A 23447-nucleotide genomic window follows, 5' to 3' on the forward strand; every position below is an offset into this window, starting at 1 on the left:
ATGGTGAGAGATACCCGCATGTATAAATCCTTCACAAGTACATCTATATTTAAGAGGGAGTTCCTTTTATCAATTGAAAAAAAATGGGAATGTTTTTTACGACCTTCTAACATCGATAACCTTGATGTTGTAATTTCTCGATTATAATGATTCTCATCAATCCGAAACATTGTTACAAATACGAGCAAATCAAACAAACTGTGATATGTAAACCCCATAAATTATGATTGTGACATGGGGACGTTACCATCTAAAAACGGATGGTTGACAACAGGGAATGAAATTACATCCTTTTTATTGTAAACTTTTGTATTAAGTTTACCATTATCGATATGAATACTAAGATCAAGAAACGGACAATATTTATGATCAATATTTGCTTTATTCGCAGACAGTCCTACGGGAGATATATCTTAAGTATTAATATTAAAGTTATCATTGTTTAGAGTCAAAATATATTCCTAATGTCTAAAGGTGTTATTACAGTTTTCTACCAATGTTGTTTGGAAGGGTCATTATTCTAGCCATAAATTGTGGTTCGTAACAGTACAGAAAGAGGGAGGTTCGCACTAAGTGGTGCACCATAGGTCCTCATGGAAATTCCAATAACTTGACAATAAATGGTTTCTTTAAGAGTGATCAAGGAAACTGAGGTTATAGTGGTAATCAAAAGAATGTAATCCTGGGACAAAGACCAGACATAGAAAACAGACATACACAACAAAGAACATAAAGTAACTAAAATTATACATACAAAGTAACAAAAGCAAATGAGCAAGTCAGACTCCACTAAAAATGGGAGCATGGACCAGGTATGAAAATAGGAATTCGAGTGCTGAAAGCTTATACAAAAAAGTCCAGTTAATATGGTTTTTTATGTTTTTCGTTACTAAAAATGATCTAAAAGAATTGGAACAAATATATTCATATCCCGATTTATTAAATGACCATTTGATTTAAGATAAGTGAATTTTTGCTATATGAGATTATGTGGAAATGTAGTGTATAAAGCTAAAAATCAAAACTTTGAATAGATTCGAAAGATCCCACATGGACATGCCTATCAAGCACGTCAAGCGAGTTTTTAACACGCCAAAATAGTTAATTCCACTATTTTCATAAAACATGGACTTTATTATTTATGAATATGGGGACATTGGATATCCATCACTGATCAGTTTCTCCTTAATTATTTGGCCTGTCATCATCAATCATGAACTTGGTCATACCCTGACATGGGTTACCCATCTCGTATCCGTTCTACATAAATGAGTGGAATAAAATGAAACTTTTACAATGGGAAGTTTACACCATTCAAGAGCTGTAATACTGTCTAATGGTTATGTAAAAACCTGTCTTACAAGGAAACCTGATATCGATATACGTAGAAACATCTTTGCTTAAAAAGTGCGAAAAGTGAAAGGGCAAGTTTTTAAAACAGAAAAATTCGTCTCATCAAAACCCGATCCTATTATGTTAGAAAATGTTGAAATGTTGAAATGAAATTGACATTGAATAAAACAATCACAAACCACTTAATGTCTTAAGCATTGATATCAAATGTATGGTACGGTCAGGTCAAGTAGGGAGTTTGTTAAAACACATTGGTATTGGTTTTTCTCAACTATAATGTGAAAAGAATGGTAATTTTCAGAACCATGCTCCGACACCTCTTTAAAATTTATAGTTTTGTCAGTTGCGTTTGTATAATTTTGACTGATAAACTTAATGAGAGTTCTCTTCCTACAAAAATACTATCAGAATGACTTTTGTCGTTCATAGTTTTTTCTTCAAAATACAACTGGCTGTTTAATTTTAAACCAGTATTTATTGTTTCTTTTGGTTTTCTTTTTTTATATACCATTAATACGTGCACCAAGTTAATCCTGGTCCAATTCCCGGAAAGTATTCCACCCTGATACTAAATGGGGTCCGCGATTCAGCAATTTTTTAAAGCTTTAAAATTCGTGTTTATGTAGCACTCCAGATAAGAATCATACAAAATGTGATTCATGATTGGAAAGCCTACATATTTTTATTTTTTACTATATTTTATTTAAAATGTCATAGTAAGCAGAAATTAATATGTTGCTTTTCATATAACCTTTGTTCATAACAGATAAGATTACTCAAAATTTTGAGAGATACCTTTGTAAATGACACTTAATATAATAGAACTTGTTGAATTTTCAATGTGATCATCTCATAAGAGCAGACAGATTGGAATGAATAATTATACATTTCATCTGAAAGAACTACAAACTTATCAACAAAAATAAAAATGTAAAGCCGTTTTTTGGGATGTATCACATATGACGGAATTTGCACGATTCTTACAAAAACTACTACTTAAATGCCAAATTTGATAAGGATGTTTATTGTGAATATATTCATTATCTTGGTCTGTCAAAATTAAATAATGGCGTTTTGTTTTTTAATTCGCGCAAAAAAATAAGTGCAACAAATTTTGCAATGGAAATTCAACATGTTTTAGGGAATTTGATTCGTGACTTGGTCGATTGACAAACCTTTCCATTTAGTTTTTACATATAATAAAGAACTTAACTTTAACTCTAACATTTTGATTTTAAACAAACATTTAGAAATATCTGTTATTTTTGGGAGGGAAGCGGGGGGGGGTGCAACACGAGTCGACAACTTGCGAACTTAGTTTTGCCTATAATTAACTTCAACGTCTTTTTTAAAGAAACTTAAGGTTTAGATAAATGCATGTTATAAAAAAAAGCAAAGCCATTTTCTTTGAGTGTTAAAACAGTAATCAAGAGAACCAAGGTTATAGCGGTAATCAAAAGAATGTAATCCAGGGACAAAGACCAGACATGGAAAACAGACATACACAACAAAGAACATGAAGTAACTTAACTCATGCATACAAAGTAACAAAAGCAAATGAGCAACTCGGACTCCACTAAAAACTTGGAGCATGGACTAGGTTCACCGGTAGGGTAAGCGTCCTGTTATTATGATTAAAACTATGATTCAAATCATTTTAGAACGGCTATTTTGCTATAAAATTTCTAAGTCACTAAGACTAAAATTTTAAACGGGAAGGTTACAAATTAGCTGTATATGTGTTTTTAAATTGTTTCACAATTACGTATATCCATGGTCTACATAAACACAAGATACGAAACCACTCGTATACATGCAGTTATCAAACAATTCCATCTTGATATGTTTACTTTTATGGTGTTAGATAAAAAAAACTTGGACTCCAATTTGTCAGTGATATGGTGCTTGACTTTTTCGTACTTTCGTTTAATACCTCTCAAGTTAAAGGTTACATTTGTTTGTACAAATGTTATCTTTTTTAAATAGCGTTAAATGCAATGTTTTGATGTTTTATATGACCGGATAAGCCAGTTTGACTACCAAGTATAATCGTTTTTATTTAGTATTTTGAAGAGGTTCATGTGAAAGAATAATATGCACATTCATTTATGACCAGACTGAGTGTACTTCTTATTCATATATATTTCCATTCTTGCATAGGTTCTATCAGTGATCGAAGAGACGGAAATAAAAACGGAGTCATCTTCCATTACTGTTGAAAGCATTTTAGCCAACAAATATTCAAACAATATACGGGAAGAAGGTAATCCCGTCAATCGTATACAGTTAGATTGAAATTGTGGAAATTACAAAATTCGTGATGTATATAATGTTTACTATAGATCGCTTTAAAATAAATATGACTTAGTGTGTTTCCTTGTGTCCCTTCTCTTCATCTCATGTTACTTTGAACTACCACGGGCTAGTATAATTTATAAACTCATTCAAGGATTAATTTACATACTACATGTAAAACCTTACCACAACAACCGATAGAATCAAAAAGGGGAAAAGAAATGTTTCAGCGCATACAAATAAGGAGGAGAAGGTAATTGGTGACATTTAGACCATTTTCAAATCCCTTCAAAATTATGCTTACTTATGCTTACTTAAATATATTACTTTATTCAACTGAACTCAGTTACAGTTGAATGGAGGTTAATTAAACAAAATAATGAATCGAGACAGTTAAAAAAAAATCGAATTTGAAGTTCATTGACTCATTGATAAACTGCAAACTTCGCATAAGCTTTTGTGATCACTACATTATCACATGATAAGGACAAATTGTCTTAAATTATTCACCAATACCGTATCAAACATGAATCGCTAATATTGCACATTCTATATTTTGTTTTGTTTTTCCAATAGCTACGAGCATGTCCATTGGCCAATTAGAAAGGCAGATTACTGATAATAAAACCAAAAACTAATATATCTTGTTCATTGTAATTGAGGACACGCAACAGAATGCAGATGCAATTTTTAAACTCACTGCTTGCAGTTTTGATATATAATAACTTAGTGAGTGAAGTTTTGTGTTTTCAAACAAACAGCTACGAAAACCATGTGGACTTTACTCATGCAAACATAACAAGAGGCGCTTTGGAAACGGCCGCTGCTTATTACATTTCAAATATTTTGGAACCTGGACATTATAATCTGGAAAATCAAACGACTGAGGAAATTTTAACCCAATACTTTTCAAACGGTAAGGAAACATTTTTCAAAAACTTTTGAAAGTTATTCCGCTATCGTCTTTCTTTTGTCTTTAATACATGTATAATTACTTTAATCTTGGCTCGGTTAATTGATTTTTTTTTCTTTTCTGTTATTTAAATATAATAACAAACATGGTTGTGTTAAATTATGAAGAATCGACTTTTCGACTTTTGTAAACTGGGACATTTTTGCGTCTTTTTCATGGTTTCTGTGATCAATTTACTTTCGCGCAATTTTAAATTCGTGCTCTTTCCCACAAATTACAGTACATTGATCTTCTTTGAAAAAAAATATTCACGACAGTTTTATTTTCGCGTTACAGATATTATCGCAAATATAGCGAAAATTGAACTACCACAAAACATTTCACGGTTGACAGTATATAAACAAATTCAAAACTTTTGCAATACTAGTTTGGAGAAGACATCACTACAAAGGTTTTATGGTCGTCATCATGAACTCGTGGATTGTTACGGTGTATCCATCTGCGCTAAAAAAACTGATTTGTTCAACGTGTCATAGTTTCCCATTCCTCTTTCGACTACCCCGGACTTCACTTTTCATTTGCAACCCGGCGGGTTTTCTAGAAAAGCAGAGGACGCTTACCCTACCAGTTCACCTAGTCCATGCTCCCAGTTTTTAACCGAGTTGCTCATTTGCTTTTGTTTCTTTGCATGTATGATTTCAGTTACTTTATGTTCTTTGTTGTGTGTGTCTGTTGTCCATGTCTGGTCTTTATCCCTGAATTACATTCTTTTAATTACCGCTATAGCCTTGGTTACCTTGATTACTCTTAGAAACTATAGAAGAATGTTTTGTGATTATTTAATGAATGATTGACAATAATGCCTGAAATCATATATTTTCATTTGTCTTTATGGTCAATATAAAAGTTGCTTTACTAGTATATTGTTTATGTTACACCTCAAAATTCTATAACAAAATGAATGACATTCCGAAATTCTATAACAAAATAAATGACATTCATATATGATGCAAACATTAGTGGAGAAGGAGAAGCAAAGTATATTCAAATTATTGAAGTGGAAATCACTTTAAAACTGCTTCTTATTTATAGAAAAATGATATAGACGAAAAAAAAATCGGTTTAATTTCAATTTTAGGTCATTTTGTAAACCATACCGAATTTGAGCATTTCCGCATAGATTTTTGTTTGAATTTCAGAGAAAGAAACTGAGCAGAAATTTAATAATGCAGTCGACGCAGTCATTGAAGGCATCGAAAAGGCTTCGAATGACAAAAAAATGTCGGCAAAATTTACAATGAACAATGAAATGATTGTTGAAGGTATTACTCTAATCTAGTGTTACTTTTATTCCACTTATATGTTGCAAAATCTAAAGATGTCCGCTGCTCAAATTAAAAAAGAAATCTTTCTAAACCTTTGGTATAAATTTGTAGCCAATTGTCTTGAGAAAAAAAATATCAAAAATGTTTCGTTATCGAGATAAAAGAAGTTGAAAATTTGACTGGAAAACGGACTGCACTTGATTATTTTTTTTATTTTACATTAGCAACTTCTAACCTTCTTTAAACTAAGAAAAAAAATAATAAGGATTCTAAAATATTTTGTCACATGGATCAGACCGATGTATACAATGATATGATCAAAAGAAAACATAATGTCAATGAACAAAAAAATAAGGCATTTCGTTGATCATTTTCAACCATATAGTAGGTGCCCTTTCAATGTTAGCTGTATTTTTCTGCAAATGATCTATGTTTTAAAAAATCCCGAGACTTATATATTCTAGTTACTCTAAATTTTTAATTTGGGTACATATATAACGAGAATAAGTTTGGAGTTTACATGTATGTAATAGAGACAACAACCCCATCAGGATGAAAATGTAAGCCTAATCTGTATTGTCCGGTCTGTCTATTCTTACGATGAATGACTTTTTTAGGTAAGTATCGCTGCATAAACTTCGTCAATTGTGATTATATTTTGAACAATCTTTCTTTGTTTACTCGGATTTAAATGTCGGTAGAAACAAACACGTTAATTTCAGTTATTTTGTATATTCATGATTTTATATATGTTTCGGGGAAATAGACGAGCATGTTTTTTCTCCTCAGGAATTAGATATTTGTTTTCAAAAAGGACCACTATTGATGTCTTGAGTAAGGATAAGAATGTCGACTGGTTCGCCGTGAGGATGCAAGTAGGAGAATTTCTCTATACAATGCAGGACTTCTACTCCAATACTAACTGGATTGAGATGGGAAAAGGTGTTCTACACTCCTTAGGTACATTCATATTATAAATTGCTATACACATACTGATTAAGTGTTTTCTAACATAAGGAAACATTGAGGCTTCATGCCTGGTAGAACATCTTTATGGTGGGTTTGGCTTCCTCATTCAAAAGATTTTGTTTCGAGTACTTCTTGAATACTATTAATTGTTTTGAGTTCTCCATGGTAGAACCTCTCTGTGATGGATTTAGATACCTATTTCGAAAGATTTTTTAATACTTCTTGTATACTATTTTGAATATTTTAGATCTTCCTGTGTATTTTAATCTAATGTTGCTGATGAGGGGTTAATCCTTGAAAACGTGTACAGCATATAGAATTTTTTCACTATAAGTATAATTGGTATCTCAATACTAGTATTTGTTAATTCACACTCTTTAATGACATTTTGTTCTTCTCACTGTTACACTCAGGAAATACATGTTTCATTTCTGCCATTTTGAAATTTATTGATAATATTGAAGAATTTAAATGCTTGTAGCTGTACTTGATTCGAGTTTAATCAGAAAATAAGTAGAAAAGAAAAGCAATTTCTAGTACAATTTTTATCATGAATGTTTTGTTGGAGAAGTAATGTATTTTTTTATATTAACTAGGTAGATAATTCTCATGGCATCTAATTGATCTTAGAAGAACACGTGTGATTGTACATCTGATTTGAAGTACTCATATTGCATCGTTCCTGGGATTCCCATTCTATGGGGGATGGGGAATGAGGAATGGGGATGGATGGGGGTGAGGATGGAGTATGGAGCGATGTGGATTTTTAATTGGAAGAATGAGGATGAGGAAATTAGATCTAAAACATTTATTGATATGACGAAATACTTTAAATTATAATATAATAATTTAAAAAAAATAACAGATACATTAAATTATAATAAAAAAAAAAATAACAGCTAAACTGTTGAAGAATTTACATAATATAAATTATCAATGGATAATTGGGATGGCGACAATGAGGAATGGGGCATAGGGGGATGGTGTGTTGTATAAGAACTGTATACGTGTTATAATTCAGTGATATATTGCAGGTTGGAATAGTACTATTGACTTTCCGATGGCAAGACCTGACCAACCGACTTGTGACAGTTGTACACTTGTTAACGGAACGTATGTATAAATAGTACATACCCTACCGGTGCACCTGGGCCATGCTTCTAGTATTTATACTAAATATACTTTTACCAGCATTCAGAGTGCACAAGACATATTAAACCTCAATAAGAATACTTATAGTGAACTGATCATGAGTTTTCAAAACCTGATATATACATTCATCTATGTTAGAAGTGCTAAAACACGCCACCTCTTTAGTAGCTTAACAAAAATTATGACGGATAATTCCAGTTTCAAAGGAAGAATAATAGAATAATTAATTGGAAGGAGTGATTAACCAAAATATGATTACGAGTGCCGAAGAATCTCTAGATTTAACGATTGTGCGGAACTTGTTAACTGCGTCCTTGGCATGAGTGATCGTATTATGGGTATTCACGATAACCAATTGATTATAATACTTTTTATATAGATTTCCTCGATTATTCGTTGCTATTTTCAACATAAATTTCAAATTTTGTAAACGGCGGATTGATTTCAAAGTTGAGAAGTTTTGGCGGAAGGAAGTCCGAGAGTGATATTACAGTATTTATTTCACAGTGTGAATTATCGAAATTTATTTCACTGGGAACATTCAATAAAACACTGCTATCTATATAATAATAATTTATAAACAGCCTGTTATCTTAAGGCCCAGTCTGATGTGTTCTTTAAAACAGGTGGATGTATTTCAGAACTAATGGCACATGCAAAGACAATTTGTTGGTTAGCAATGTACTGACCAGTGGATATATTGACTGGAAAAATGGATCTGGAGTCAAGCCTTACGGTGAGATTATCTCAAATATAATCTAATTGAATTAATTACTGACTACTTTTATTTTAAACATGTACTGTCGTGAAATATGTAGGGACTAGCACAATTTTTGTGCTAGTTTTGGGATGAAAAACAATATATTTCAACAGATGAGTTGTTGTCTAGTATGACACAATCAACAGAGGAAAAATATACCTTGATTTTTTTCTGTTTTCTTTCCCATTAGTATGCGGTGTTCTACAAAAACAATATTAAATAGAGGCAGCTTGCAAGCAATCATTTAAAGAGTTGATTGTGGTGATTATTATTGTTATTCTATTTTGTTTAAGCTATGTTACGATAAATATGCAGGTGTTCTTAATGTGTATTTTTAAATGATTTATAGACCAACAGTGGCCACAAGGGCAGGGTAAATGTAGCCATGGGGGAAAAGAGGATAGTAGCCGATTGCTACCAGCTACTGGAGGTATCAACAAAGAATCGACATCCCCGTTAAACTCACCACATTACTATCTACACTCCAAGGCTGGTACAGTGGCAACTGAAGCAACGGTTGATTTTCTGATTAGAAATGGTAAAGTTATGTGTACCAAATCTGTCGTCTGACTTCTTTTCATATTTTTCTTGTTTACTGTCGTATCGTTTAATAAAAAAAGACCAACATTTGTTAATTGAAATATCACAAAATATTGTTATGTAATAAAAGTAAAGAAACGTAAAAATTAGCAATAAACATAATTACGATATAGTACATCTGAACTACATTTGTTTCATATATGACCTTTCCGTAGATACAAATCTGTATTCATAGTTTATACATGTTTCTTATTCGCAAACTGAACAGATAAATACTAATTATGAAACTGGAATCTATTCCTTTATTGTATCTAGAAACCTCTCTTCTGACTGCTCTTGGATACGTCCTGTTCGGTAAGCTTCTTGGCTTCGAGGCAAAAACCCACCAGTCCCAACAATGCGTGAACTGTAACGACCCAACTGTGTCAATGGTGTTTGTAATAGACACAACTGGTTCAATGGCTTCAGACATATTTCAAGTTAGGCAAAAAGCGGTTGAGATTGTCACAAAAGCTCAGATGCCAGGATTTTCTCCGGCGAACTACATTCTGGTAACTTTTAATGACCCAGGTAAGAAATCTAAAACCACATTATTGTTATTGTTTTTATTATTATTATTATTATTATTATTATTATTATTTTATTTCTGTTTTTATGTTTTGTTTTGTTTAATATCTTATTGTTTCATTTTTTGTATTTTGTTTTTAGGTTTTCTAATTAGGTTTTTGGTTTTGTAAATTGTATGTTTGAAATATTCACAATAAAAGAATAAAACAACAGCTTTGTAGTCGGCAAACTGTCATCTTATGCATATCAATTTGTAGAAAAATTTTTCAACCCACAGTCTCAAATATGTAGGCACACTATTTGTTGGTCAGATGATCAGCTCATTTACCAACTCCTTTTAGGTGACTTAAGGTAACTATTTGGTATCTATTGATACTGCATACTCGTGATATCCACTACCTGCAAGTATACCTGAATAGTCATGCCATGCTGTAAGTCTGTGTTATTACAAGTCACATTTCCAACTGTTACCATATTTGTGCATTGGCATACTAATATATGTGGATTCTTTTTTCAGCGTCTAAAACCACTTACCAAGTAACAACAAATGGTGAAGACATGAAAAATTGGTTGAATGCATTGACCGTGGACGGTGGAGGAGATTGTCCTGAATACGCCATGTCTGGTCTAACTACAGGTGAATTGATACATCTTTTCTTTTATTTCAATGTTTTAAAAATAAAAAAAAATCTTGCACAGCATTCACTTGTAGCTATGATGTCATGTTCCTAGATTTGATGGATACAAAACATACCATTTTTATATATATTGTAAATTTCGATATGCTTTACATGTGTTTCAAATTCTTAGGAAGATCATAATTAAAACATTAACATAATAACAATATATCGACGGTTTACATTACAAAAACATACCAAAACACAATCAACACGAGTTACTACAAAGTTCCTCTGAATTTTACCCAAAGTTACTAATAACTAACGTTTCAGGAGACCATTCCCACATTCATTGAAATATACCAGCTGTAGACTGACGTACTTACCAATAAATCGTAATACGTCATACGTAATTTCAAATGAATGTTCCGTAATTTGCAAGATTTTGTCTAATTTCGAAATCTGCGTTACACAATTACCAAACTACTCATTGATGTACAAAAAACAGGCGAATAATAGGCTCGCAGCCTTGCCCACCTAACCCCATCCCCGTTCCAAAACACAAACATTTACTAAATTAAGACGAACTGAAATCACCATCCAACATAGGTCAAGTAGAGTAAAGAGTAATCAAGAGAACCAAGGTTATAACGGTAATCAAAAGAATGTAATCCAGGGACAAAGACCAGACATGGAAAACAGACATTCCCAATAAAGAACATAGAGTAACTAAAATCATACATACAAAGTAACAAAAGCATGAGCAACTTGGACTCCACTAAAAACTGGGAGCATGGACCAGGTGCACCGGTAGGGTATACAAAATATACAAAATGTAATTGCAGAACATTGAATATAAACCTTTTTCTGCGTCATCGGATTTGTCAAACCTATACATGCATGCTCCCAATTATTTAAACGATTCTTACCTTTCTATAACTGATGACTGTCTCAAGTCTGTCACTCTTGAAATTTAAGAACAGGCCAAAGGATTTCAATGGGACCAGACAGACTTAATTAATCACTATTGATGTACGTTCACACAGACATTGCGCTAGATTTCCAGGACGTTATAGACTTATTCATTATTCTATGAAGAGTATTTAATACTCATTCGAAAAATGAATAAACAGTGGAAATTAAATGGCGTAAAGGAACATTTCGGTACATGCTCAAGTTTAAAAATCACTTGCTTTTAACTGTATAAGATTATCAGACATTGTGTTTTTAGATAAAGTTGTGTTTTTCCTAAATGTTAACTCCAATTAGGGAATACTTCTTATTCTCCTGGTGCATTTGGTCCATGCTCCCAAAGGGGTTAAGGTTTCGCATCTACTTTTACTTCAATGTATGTGATATGTAACTTGTTTCAAGATATTTGTACATGTGTGATGCGTGTTTTTGTTCTCTGTTTAGTCATCGTCCCAAAATTATTGTTTCACCATTGGATTCATTGCTCCCTTAATCACCCTTTGAAATTTGGTAAACGTAGTTAGTACAGGATAACTCATGGCTGAAATAATTTATAAGAAATGCTGGCCTTGAATTGTCGTTTTGGTGCGAATTTATATGTTAATATTTTATCATCTCGTAAACTAGGCACACAAAAACGTCCCTGGCAAGGTTCTGAAAAGCTATCGTTCAGTCAGTGTATGATCAAAAATTCTATTCTATAATTATATTCTTTCTCTAATTGTGAGGTTTTTAATTTGAACTTGGTTTTCAGCTATGAAGCATGCGGCAAATGGATCATGTGTATTTCTCTTCACTGATGCAGACCCAAAAGATCCTGGACTACGCCTTGATGTCATGAACTACATTCAAACCAAAAATCTGCATTTAGTGTCCTTTATAACTGGACAATGCGACGGAAAGTTACAGAATTCCACTAGTCATACAAGTAATTCGACTAACGGCGGTGGTAGTGGATCAGGATGCATTTCAAGTCAACGTAGGTTGTAACCGGGTGCAACGGAAGTAAAGTTTATGGGAATTTAAATTTGAAATGTCACAAAATCACAAAATGAAAGAGATGATATGATAAGTAAATTAAAATATCGGTTTTGCATTTTGTCAGTAAAAATATTGAAGACACAATTGCTATATGTTAAAGAAATATCACGAGTTCAGTTAAAATTTAAAAATAAAATTCTACTGTTTGTTAGTAAATGCATTTCACAAGTAATGTGAAAAAAATGTTATGGGTTAACTTGATAAGGAAATTTTCTTTCAGATCGTCGCAGGAAACGTAGCGGAAATTTCTTTGCAAGTCTTGGTGGAACGTACATCCCTGTACCAGACAGAGATATATCAAAACCGTTGGATAGCTTGCTAGAGGTAAACAGTAAAGCGAAGTTTGATAACATTGTTTTTTTTGCGATAAATAAATGTTTGTTTATTATTAAACAATAAAATATTTTACCACAAGAAAACAGAAAGATATGTTTACATGACTTTTATATTATTTGAACTGTGTGTGAAAGAGTAATCATGGGAACAAAGGTTACAGCGGCAACCAAAATAATGCAATCCAGGGTCGAGGACCAGACACGGAAAACAGACATAATATTAGATTATTTAATATTTTTTAACGCAAGTTAAAAAAATATTAAACAATATGCTTAACTCTGTTTTGCAGGAGTGTAAGGTATTAGTTTTCTTTTATTTTCAGTTTTCTTAACCTAAATATAACCGCTGCAAATTTTCCTTTCGGGGCTATTTTTCGGTGTGAGATTGAAATTTATCGTATAGCATTATCAAAGGGATTAATAACAAAAAGGCGATAATCAATCTTTCTCTTTAAATTTGTGTGTAATGAGAAGGCCAGTTTAACATAGATATCCTCCAGTTATTAAACTCATGACGTAGAATAATTGAATAATACATCTACTTTATAACATGTAGGACGAACTGCACATAAACTGTTTACGCCATGGGAGACGATAATTCGGGACACACATACAATAGCAGTAACAAAATTTCGAACTTGACAAAAAGGAGGTAACACGACAAAAATGTAGTTACAAAAACATAGAACGGTTAAATAATAGTTTTGGCGAAAATCGATTCGTACATGCCCTGTGGCACATTGCTTAGTCTATTTGTGGAAATGGAATAGTGTGTGTTCCAAAAAGCGTCGTCACAACTGCAGAGCATGTTCCGCTACGTACGACTTTAGTTTACCCAATATTCGGAGATAAAAAGTATTAAGTGTTAATGAGCTGTGAGAAATCTTTCACACAACCATCGAAATTTTAATGTCGCTGTTTTAGTTTATGAGTATATGAACAAATTACATATTTGCAGAAAAATATGGCTATCACCTATGTTAATGTATACAGTTCAATCTTGTCAAGTGGAGATTTGGAGATCTTAGTTGACAGTAGAATATCGGCGTTCACTGTTGAAATCAAGGGAGCTTCGTCAAGTCCTGAACACTCTCTTCATAAACCTGATGGTATGTAATACAGCAAATTAAATGAAAGCGCACCCCGACTATCTCTAATTGTACATAGATAGCATGTCCAAATATAAACACTTAATAAATTAATAATTGAAAATGATGAAACCGCACATAAAAGATCGCTTTACATGTAAGCAAGTTTAATGCCAGTAGGAAAATCACAACACACACACACAACATTATTATAATATCACTATTATTCTTGAATGTTCTGAAGTGAATATTTCGTCTTTTGACATCTAGACTTAATCAGATTTTCTTGTCAAATTTACATTCACAATCAAATTGTTTTGCATTGCAGGAACTCTTGAAACATTTTCTGGAAAAAGTTCTTTCAATGACATAGGTAGAAGCACATACATAATGAGTGTCATCGTAAGTGTGAATGGGTAACAGTAATTAAGAGAAATATGTAAATGTTGCGTAAAAATAGTTGAAATAACAATACAATAAAATTCAGTAAAAAAAATAAGCAGACTTATGTTTAAAACAGTGTTTTTATATTTCAACAGTACAACGTTTTACACAAATGTATAGATAGGTTATAATATGAGTACTTATTTTTTTTAAATAAAATATTAATTTTATATGAACTACTCAAACTATGCTATAAATAAATATGTCACCATTGTAAATATCATCACTGCAGGAGTTTTACGTTTGTCTTCCAAATTTGATTGGCCGATATGATGTTTCTTTTACACAGATGAGACATGATAGTTTATAATAAAATTCACATCTTATCGGATTGAAAAGTAACCGAACATGACACTTAATAATTACGCTGATGCACTCTGTTGGAGGAGCTATATATCTAGTTCTTATCACTAACAGCAGTGCAATCACATTTCCTCCATTCCAAATTTTGATTAACACTTCCGTGAAGTAAAGTTATTAAATTAAGACAGAGGTATAGGTCGTCTCTTTTAAAATAAAACATGTTAAATAAGTACTTAATATTGGGTTAATTTTGCACGGTGGGATAATTTTTGAAGATCAAGTTCAAGATCAACCATTCAGCGATTGATAATTGGGTTGTCCGATGTATTTGAATAATGAGTTATCTTCGAAATTCAGTTATATAAACCTAGTCTGGTCATATATTAATAATGTTAAAATCTATAGACCGGAAATAGCAGATATGATTTACCTTCTAGTGGCATTTATATTTTACACTCTTTCTTTACAAGTAGACTGTTTATTTTTGTAGAGTCCTGTTCCTGGCAAATGGATACTAAAAAATGCTAATTCAAGAAATTGGCAAGTGTCGGTTAAACAACAAGGAGACATCGAGTTTACCGAGAAGCTACTGAAACCAGATGACGGCTCACTACTCACTGTCTATGGGAACCCAATTGCTGGTCTGTTTGTTTTGATAAAACTGGCTGAGAAGATTTTGCCGTCAAACCATACTTTTAATCATAAAAAATTGTGCCCTGTCTACATTCAGTTCTCCAGCACAGAAATAATCTGTTGGTTTAACATTCCTTTGAAATATTTATTTTATTCCGATAATTATAGTAAACGATAAACTAGATTTCGGGTCTCGAAGTTTTCGTTGCACATTGCCTTGAATGATTTAACGTCAAATAAATACCATATGTTTGTCTCCCATTTTACTTTTATTTAATCAGCGAGAAATAAATTTACCGAAATTTTAGCTGACTATTATTCATTTTGATTTTGATGTTTTACATGTAGGTGAACACTTGAAGCTTATGGTGAGAGTTTCTGATCTACACAGCACAGATACTTTGACAACTGCTATTCTGCTTAATGGACAAAGAAAAGAAATTGTTCGTATCAATGTCACAGAGTCAACACAGGGTAGAAGAAGAATTGGGATCGGTAGTATTACTGTTCCAAACAAGGTAGTAATTTTAGATTGTTCTGATATATTATACCCCACTAATTAAATTGGGACTATACTGTCCGGATTTTACTGTCTGTTCCCTTCCCAGCATTGACTGAAATGGCTGAGTAGGGGTATTCTTAGCACGACGTCCGTGTAACAGTTTGTATATACTACATTAATACATATTTTAACTTTGAACGTGATGGCTAGCCGTTTAATGTTCTATAAAATCTTCTGGAAACAAATGTACCATTCTAGCTCTTCCTCCTATCCTAAAATGAGTGAGAAAAAAGCTTTGTAAAAAAGATTTTTACATATTAGACGCAAGTCACTGAGGATATAATGTTTTCAAAGATTTCAAACTTTTGTTACTATATTTCATACTTTGAAATTAAGACATTCGTATTCCTTCGTTCATTCTCAAATGTGTGTTTGATTTTTAATTTGTTTAATGGTTTATGATTTCAATATATATATGATATAATCTATTATACTTTCTGTGCAGCCTTTCACAGTTGCAATCGAGGGAATAGAAAGTGGAAATAAATTCAGACGTGAATCAAAAAATACGATAAAACCATCATCAGCAACTCTTGATATTGTTACATTGGATGGTAAGTAGTATATATTTTTTTCATAACGGTTGAAATTGTTTCGATAAATCCCTGTTAAAAGTAATGATACATTTTGACACACTGGAACATTAGAATCCCCAATTGTAAGGATTTTACCATCAAAAATGACAACTAAGACGTTAATTGTAGTTGTTTGCAATTCTTGTTCTCGAGAATCCTATATGTTATTAATGGTGTTCTTTTTTAAAGGATGAAAACATATTCGCTTTTTTCTTAAAGTATCAAATTTGGCGGATTATGTCAAAAAAAGATTTTTCGTGCGTTGGAATAAAAACAATATTTTATAGTTGTTTTTTTTAAACTTCACTTTTGCTATTTTTGTTTATTCACAACGGAATGACAAAAAAAACTAAGACGAAAAAATAAAAAAGTAAAAATAAAAGTAAAGAAATACGATTTTGACAGTGTATTTTTTTTATTTATTCTTATTTTATGAATGGATTAAAATGAAGGCTTAAAATTTGATTTTGTACAGATGTACTGTATGTTGGCAAAGACAATAAAGTCAAATGCAACGTGACAAACTTAGGACCGAATCAGGAGACTTTTGATTTACATGTGACCGACTCCGCTAGTATTGTCAATACTATCAAATCTGTCACCGTCAATGCAGGGGCAACTGTTACAGTTTCTGTCATAATTCATCCTAATAGCGGCAGCTCAAAATCAACGTAAGTATTTTACTCAGCATTTCCTTACATGGTTCAGGCTGCTTACTATTAGAGAAAAATAGTTTGATTTTAGTAAAACTATTGCTGAGCAGTTCATTAAATTGCTTCCACTTTTTCAAACAAGGAGACGAGGTAAAATGTAACGGGTACAAAATGCCTAGTGGAAACAACTCTATAAAGCCAGTTAAACGTTTTATTTTGGACATTCTGATATCAAACTCAAAGCATCTTAGTGATAAAGAGTTTTGTTGATGAAGCTATGTTTATCGAAATTATTCACATGAAACATATGGATAACATTCGTTTAAATTTATATATTTTACTTCTTTTATCAAAATAAATCACGAGTTATTTAAGCGAGCAAATTAAATGTTAGAGATGACATTAGGTACTCCCTAAAAATAATCATAGTTCACAGTGGCAAAAGATGGCCCATCCTACATGTCTTTCAAACAGTTCTATTGAGATGTGAGTGTAGGTTGTCAGTAATTGTAAGTAGTCTTACGTCTTAAGTAGTTATACTCCACTTGCAAAGGGGGTGATAAAGTGATAGGGGTGTCGGCCCGTCCGTCCGTCCGTCCTTCCTGCTTCCTTCCAACATTTATTCCTTCTATTACGCAAATGTGGCCCATCTCTCATCCCTTACTCCTTTTTCACCACGGAAAGAAATTTAATAAATCTTTTATTTCTATGGAAATTAAATGTAGTAAAAATGCAAGGATACACGATTGACAAGTGATGACGAAATTTGATTGTCAGTATTTTTGCTGATGTTTTGTTTGTGTATATTAATTTCGATATATTTAAAATTTGAAAGCATTGTTTATGCAATTATCCTAAATGACGAACGACTCTTTTTTTCAGAATCCTTAGGAGTGTTTTAATGCTTCATGGGTCAGAAATCCAACGACAGCAAGAAGTCTTTATGGTACTATTGAATCAGACAATTTAATGTGCAACCGGCCCCATGGCTGAAAAAGTCATTTTTCTATCAGAAAAATAAATATTTTCAAACATTACTAAACTTGCAGTTTTGTTTTCTCCACATATTCAATTGTCTCAGTTCATGTTACAACAGTGCGGAACGATTAAAACGTGTTGGCGATAAAAGGACAATGATTTCCATTATCAGATACGAACGAACGATATGGCAAATACTCATATGGTCTGAACCCTATGTTTTAAATTGTTTATTTTAAATATAAATAAGATATTACCAATCAATGCATCAAAATCTGAAATAACGGGTACCCATACTGCCACATTGAAATATCGTTTTAGATGCAGGCAAAACAACCTCCAAAAATAGTCGTATCTAAACGGAGCCCTTTCTGTCATCCATTGAGTCTGAATTACTTCAACTGCTCTACAGAGGTCTTAAACGTCTCGGCAATCGTTTCCACATCCTCAGAACTGAAATCTTTCTACACAAAACCGATTATTGGCATCGACATGCACAATAGCAGCCTCAACTACTCAATATTTTTGACGTAAGTTTATTCGACATTTTGCATTTATATCATGATTCAGTTAATACTCTTCTTATATAATGTGATGGTTCATAACTGACATCAATGTAAAAACTTTTCTCCCATTATTACATTAAACGAACAATGTATATCTTGAAATAATGGGGGAAAGCACTGTTTACTTACTTAGGTCTTTTACCCCCCTCCCTTTCCCAGGGGATAGGCCTCCAACAACCTGCCTCCATGCAACTCTGTCCTGTGCTAGTATTTCCAGTTTTTTTTCATTTTTTTGTCATGTCTGCATCTACATTCCTTCTTTAAGCATTGCAGGGCCTACCTCTCTCCCTTTTTTTCATGTGGGTTCCACGTTATGACATGTTGTGTAATACTTATTGATGGTTTTCGTAAAGTGTGGCCCGTCCATCTCCATCGTCCAAATGCACTGTTTTCTTAATGTTAATTTTGTTTTGTATTTTAGAGGTACCTGTTGTCAACCTAAATTCACTTTGTTTGTCCTTAATAAAGATCTACTACAGTCAGAAGTCGCTTTTGACTTCACAAATGGGCATTCCTTCTCGACTATTATTCCAGAAAAGCCAGTCAGATCTGCTATTAGTGTAAGTGAATTTGTGGGTCTTGTTTTGTCATTTTTATACTAATAATTTATTCACTATGACTTAGAAATAAACAAAACTGGAAGAAATGAACATTGTAACATTCAACAGGACAAGGCCATTGAAATGAATAACGCTATTAATACCAAATTGAAAGGTACTTGAATAGTCTAAACTTGCAATTACCCCTAAGAATATTTGTCTTACATAGTTAAAAATTTCCAATTTTTCTAAGGCCAAATGAAATTATTATTTATTTTGATTTCAATTTTGTTTAACTACTATATGACGTTATACTCAGTGTGAAAGGTTTCTTGTTCATTTTATAGGAATCCGATAAGAATAATGATATCGTTTACTTTGCCGTCGGTGGAGCCTTGGTCGCAGCAGCTGTCACATTTTTCGTAGTCCTTGCAGTATTTAAGATGAAGCCGTCACCAAAGGTCACAAGTTCCATGACGTTTTCCAATGTTTCTGATGACGTAGTTAGAAATAGTAGACCAAGAATGCCAAGGTCACATTTTCAGCAATTTGGCAGAAAATAAGCATATACAAAGTTGAACTCAAAACTGAAGTGAACTAAGAACAAATTATGTGAAATAAACCTTGTGGTTTTCCTTGTTAATTAATTCTACCTCTTCTTATTTGTTTGATTTATAGGTGTACATTTGAGTTGTCTTCCTTTGTACAGAACACAATTTAATGTATCTTTTATTCTCTTTTTGATGGCGTAAAACTACATATATGTATGTGTATGTGTGTGTTTCATATAAACTTAAAATTACAAATCATAATTTATGTATGATTTGAATTTTAAAACAAAGACGCAACTTACATATTATCATTATGGTCAAGTCAAGTTAGTTTTCTTCGAAGCGGTTTACTTTTAGTAATTCTGTAACAAATGTAAAGCATATAGTTCAATCAAAACTACTCGGTCTTTCCGCTCAAAAATAATCTCGGATGCAGAATGGAGAATTTCTTCTATAAAAAAAAATGCCGGAATCGTAGTCATACGCGACTCAAAGTAGTTCTATTCACCAGGTAACGCTATAAAATTTTGGTTAGATATCACTAGAAATAAAGAACAATAACCATGCCAAGAATTTTGGCGCGAAGCGAGGAGCTAAGTGAAAAAAGAACGGTAAAAATTTCAACCAATAAAACTATAATTTTAGAATAGGATCGGTCAAAATCCGTATACATTCGTTCGCCTAGTACCTCCGAGGTTTTTCTTCTGCGTAACTAGAAAGGCTAAGAAGTTCCGATTGGCACATATTTCTCAGTTATTTCTGCCTTACTTTGTTATTTCTCAAATGTTATGTATGTATGATATTGGATATTTTAAATCATGCTGATGCTTATTCCTTATTCAGTTTTAATCAATATACTTTTTTGTGCAATTTCGTTTCTATACTATTTTGTATTCACTTTTTCCCTGCAAAAGCAGGCGGGATTAAAGGACGTAGAGTAACATGTCTGGGTGGCATGATCTACCCACCCGCGGGTTGTAGCTTCTGAGAGCTACCACAATAATAATTCGGCTCAGCGTATCGGACGTTCAAAGCAGGGTCTGTTCGATTAGTCATTTGTTCTAAATGTAAATATCTGCCACAGGACGTTAACCCATTACCAATCAATCTCTTTCGTATTTAAGTTGTTCTGAACCATTGAAACTATTCGGAATTCATGCGTTCTTTCTTTAACCAGAATTCAAATAATCTTGACAAAACTTTTCGATGGATTTGAAATCAATGTGATTAGATATTTTGTATAGTGATGCCCTTCATCTTTTGTATGTAGAGGATACTAGTATGGTTAATGGTGAATGTGATAGAGAACCGAACAGGTCTAGTATAACATTCACTAGCTTCGATGATTAAACACTAATCAAATTCTGGTCTTTGATATGGCCAAACAATCAACATATTTTTACAAAAACCCATAACTCCTTACGAATGCCACACATTTCTACCCAAAGACATTTCGGACCAAGCCTCAAAAAGTATAATGAAAAGTCAAGCTTCTTCGGGAGCGTTTCAGGTTTTGCCTGCCTTAAATTATTATTATAAATATTTTAAAAAGATTGTTTACCATACATTCAAATTTCTAATATGCTCTGTAACATGAATTCATCAGAATCGTTTTGTCGAAAGTGACGTTGTGCAAATGACGTATGCATTAGGCGCATATTCAAAGTTTGTGTTATAGTAAGTCTCGTATATTCCTGCTGGACGAGACAAAAGCCATATAACAACATAGCCGTGCATTTTTTTAATCAATTATTTGAGAACCAATGTTTCCATCCCTTATAGATAAAGCCTAAAATCATACCAAAAAGTTAGATAAAAATGTCTTTTAACCTTAATATATAACCGTCCCTGTAGGGCAACAAGAAAGTACCTTTTAGATACGGTAACTTTTACATAAACTTTAACCTTTCAAAATATGAAGGAGTTAAACTACTGCAAAATGTGTTAATCACTCTAGAATTTCCAGCCCTAATTTAATATAACTTCAAATATTCTTGAAAAAATTTCCCTGTCATAACTGTCACAAAAATTACCTAAAATAAAACTTTTAAACAATTAGCGTGATAGAACACGTGTTTTATATAATGTATATTTAACCCACATTTACATGTAGTACAACAATGACATATTTTACTAACATTAAAATTTTAGCATCCTCTGTGCTATTTACTTGTAACATAGTGTAAATGTGAAGGCATTCTACTCTTTTTTTTTTTGGGGGGGGAGCAGTGTCTTGTTTTGTTTTGTTTTTAGTTTTGGTTTGTTTGTTTTGTGTTTTTTTTGTGTGTGTGTTTATTTGTTTTTGATTTTGTTTTTTGTTTTTTTGGGTTTTTTTTGTTATTTTGTTTTTTGTTTTTTGTTTTGTTTTTTTTTCTGGTTTTGGTTTTTATGTTAAATTTCTTTTGTTTTCATAACGGAGTAAATTATGATGATTTTACCTATAACCGATTATTATGAAGTCCCACATGTCATGTTCTTACATTTACCGCATTGCTCTTCACAGGAACTTCATAAAGGCCGGATGTGTTAAATATTTTCTAGTAATTGAAAATACGAACATGAGGCTAAATTTGGTCTCTTTACAATTTTTTTTAGCAAATATCAGTTCTTGGTTAAAAAATACTCAGTTTCTTGTAAAACAATGACCTATAAAATGTCAGCATTTGGTTTCGGGTCATATATTTTTCGACTTTTATTTGAACAACAAAAATATAATCTGTTTGTTGGAGACATAAGTTTCCAGATCGTTAAATATTCTTAATAAATACATCTTTTGTACTCCCACTGTCTATGTGATACAGTTGAACCTGTCTGAACCGAACCCGGGATAGACCAGTACATTGTGTAAACCATACCGAACATCTGTTTACCGAACATTTTCTTAAACCATTCAACACCTTAACACAAAAGAGGTTTGGTTTAGACAGGTTGCACTGTAAATCGTTGTTTTATTTAGTGTCAGTATTTGAAAGAATCAGGCAGAGCGTGAAACATGGTATGAAAACCCATCATTATGAAAGTTTAATTTGAATATTTGGCACCATCAGAATCAATGATAAAAGACAAGATTGAGTTTTAATTTCATGGAAATGCACTGAAAATTAACATTTCAAGGGCAAATAACTCTATTAAAAACCTCATTTTTCTAATATTCTATTAAAATATTTTTGATCAAATCCTGCGACGCAGTGATCAAATGGTAGTCTTTTCCTTGAATGAAATTATGTTATTAAATCGGTGGTGTTTTGCTTTCCCCTCTTCGCCTACAAATACTTACACTTAAGGTACGAGGACACAATTAATTTCGTAGTGCATTTCAACAGACCCATCTTGAGATATAAAAAAATTCCACTGCTTCAAACTCATTCAAACTTTACCAATATGGAAACATGTATAAAAGCAGATTTCTATATGAGTGCCAGAAAAATTCACCATCATTTTTTATTTTTAGCAACTTTGTTTCGGAGACCCCGTAGACATGAAAAGTGACCACTACCAAATGTCCTAAATTTTGACCTTCTTTCATAGGACCAAATCACAACTTCTACATAAAATTACAGAATGAAAAAAAAATCCCTTGTAAATTTGATCCTTGTCCTACACATTTCTGCAGTTAATAGTAAGCAATAAAGTTTATGACAGCAAAGAAAAAAATCAGGAAGAAACACACTAAAAAAAGGAACTATATTCGTACAACGAAAAGTCAAGGGGAATTA

General features: G+C 32.4%; 1 protein-coding gene across 1 annotated transcript; it reads left to right on the forward strand.

Annotated features, from left to right (window-relative positions):
• Positions 1-4312: 4312 nt before the first annotated feature.
• LOC148610535 (von Willebrand factor A domain-containing protein 7-like) lies at positions 4313-21883 on the forward strand. The gene is made up of 20 exons (XM_088595655.1): positions 4313-4564; positions 5761-5883; positions 6676-6846; positions 7890-7968; positions 8649-8743; positions 9117-9305; positions 9623-9877; positions 10392-10511; positions 12218-12442; positions 12725-12828; positions 13798-13948; positions 14256-14329; positions 15165-15315; positions 15656-15825; positions 16315-16423; positions 16920-17115; positions 17980-18043; positions 18397-18605; positions 19063-19201; positions 19528-21883. The coding sequence occupies exons 1-20, from the start codon at positions 4324-4326 to the stop codon at positions 19741-19743; spliced, it is 3081 nt and encodes a 1026-aa protein (XP_088451781.1). The 5' UTR covers positions 4313-4323; the 3' UTR covers positions 19744-21883.
• The last annotated feature ends 1564 nt before the right edge of the window (positions 21884-23447 follow it).

This window comes from Perna viridis, chromosome 8, assembly GCF_037379345.1.
Source record: "Perna viridis isolate PV_CMFRI_1.1 ecotype Kerala chromosome 8, ASM3737934v1, whole genome shotgun sequence".
Lineage (NCBI taxonomy): Eukaryota > Metazoa > Mollusca > Bivalvia > Mytilida > Mytilidae > Perna > Perna viridis.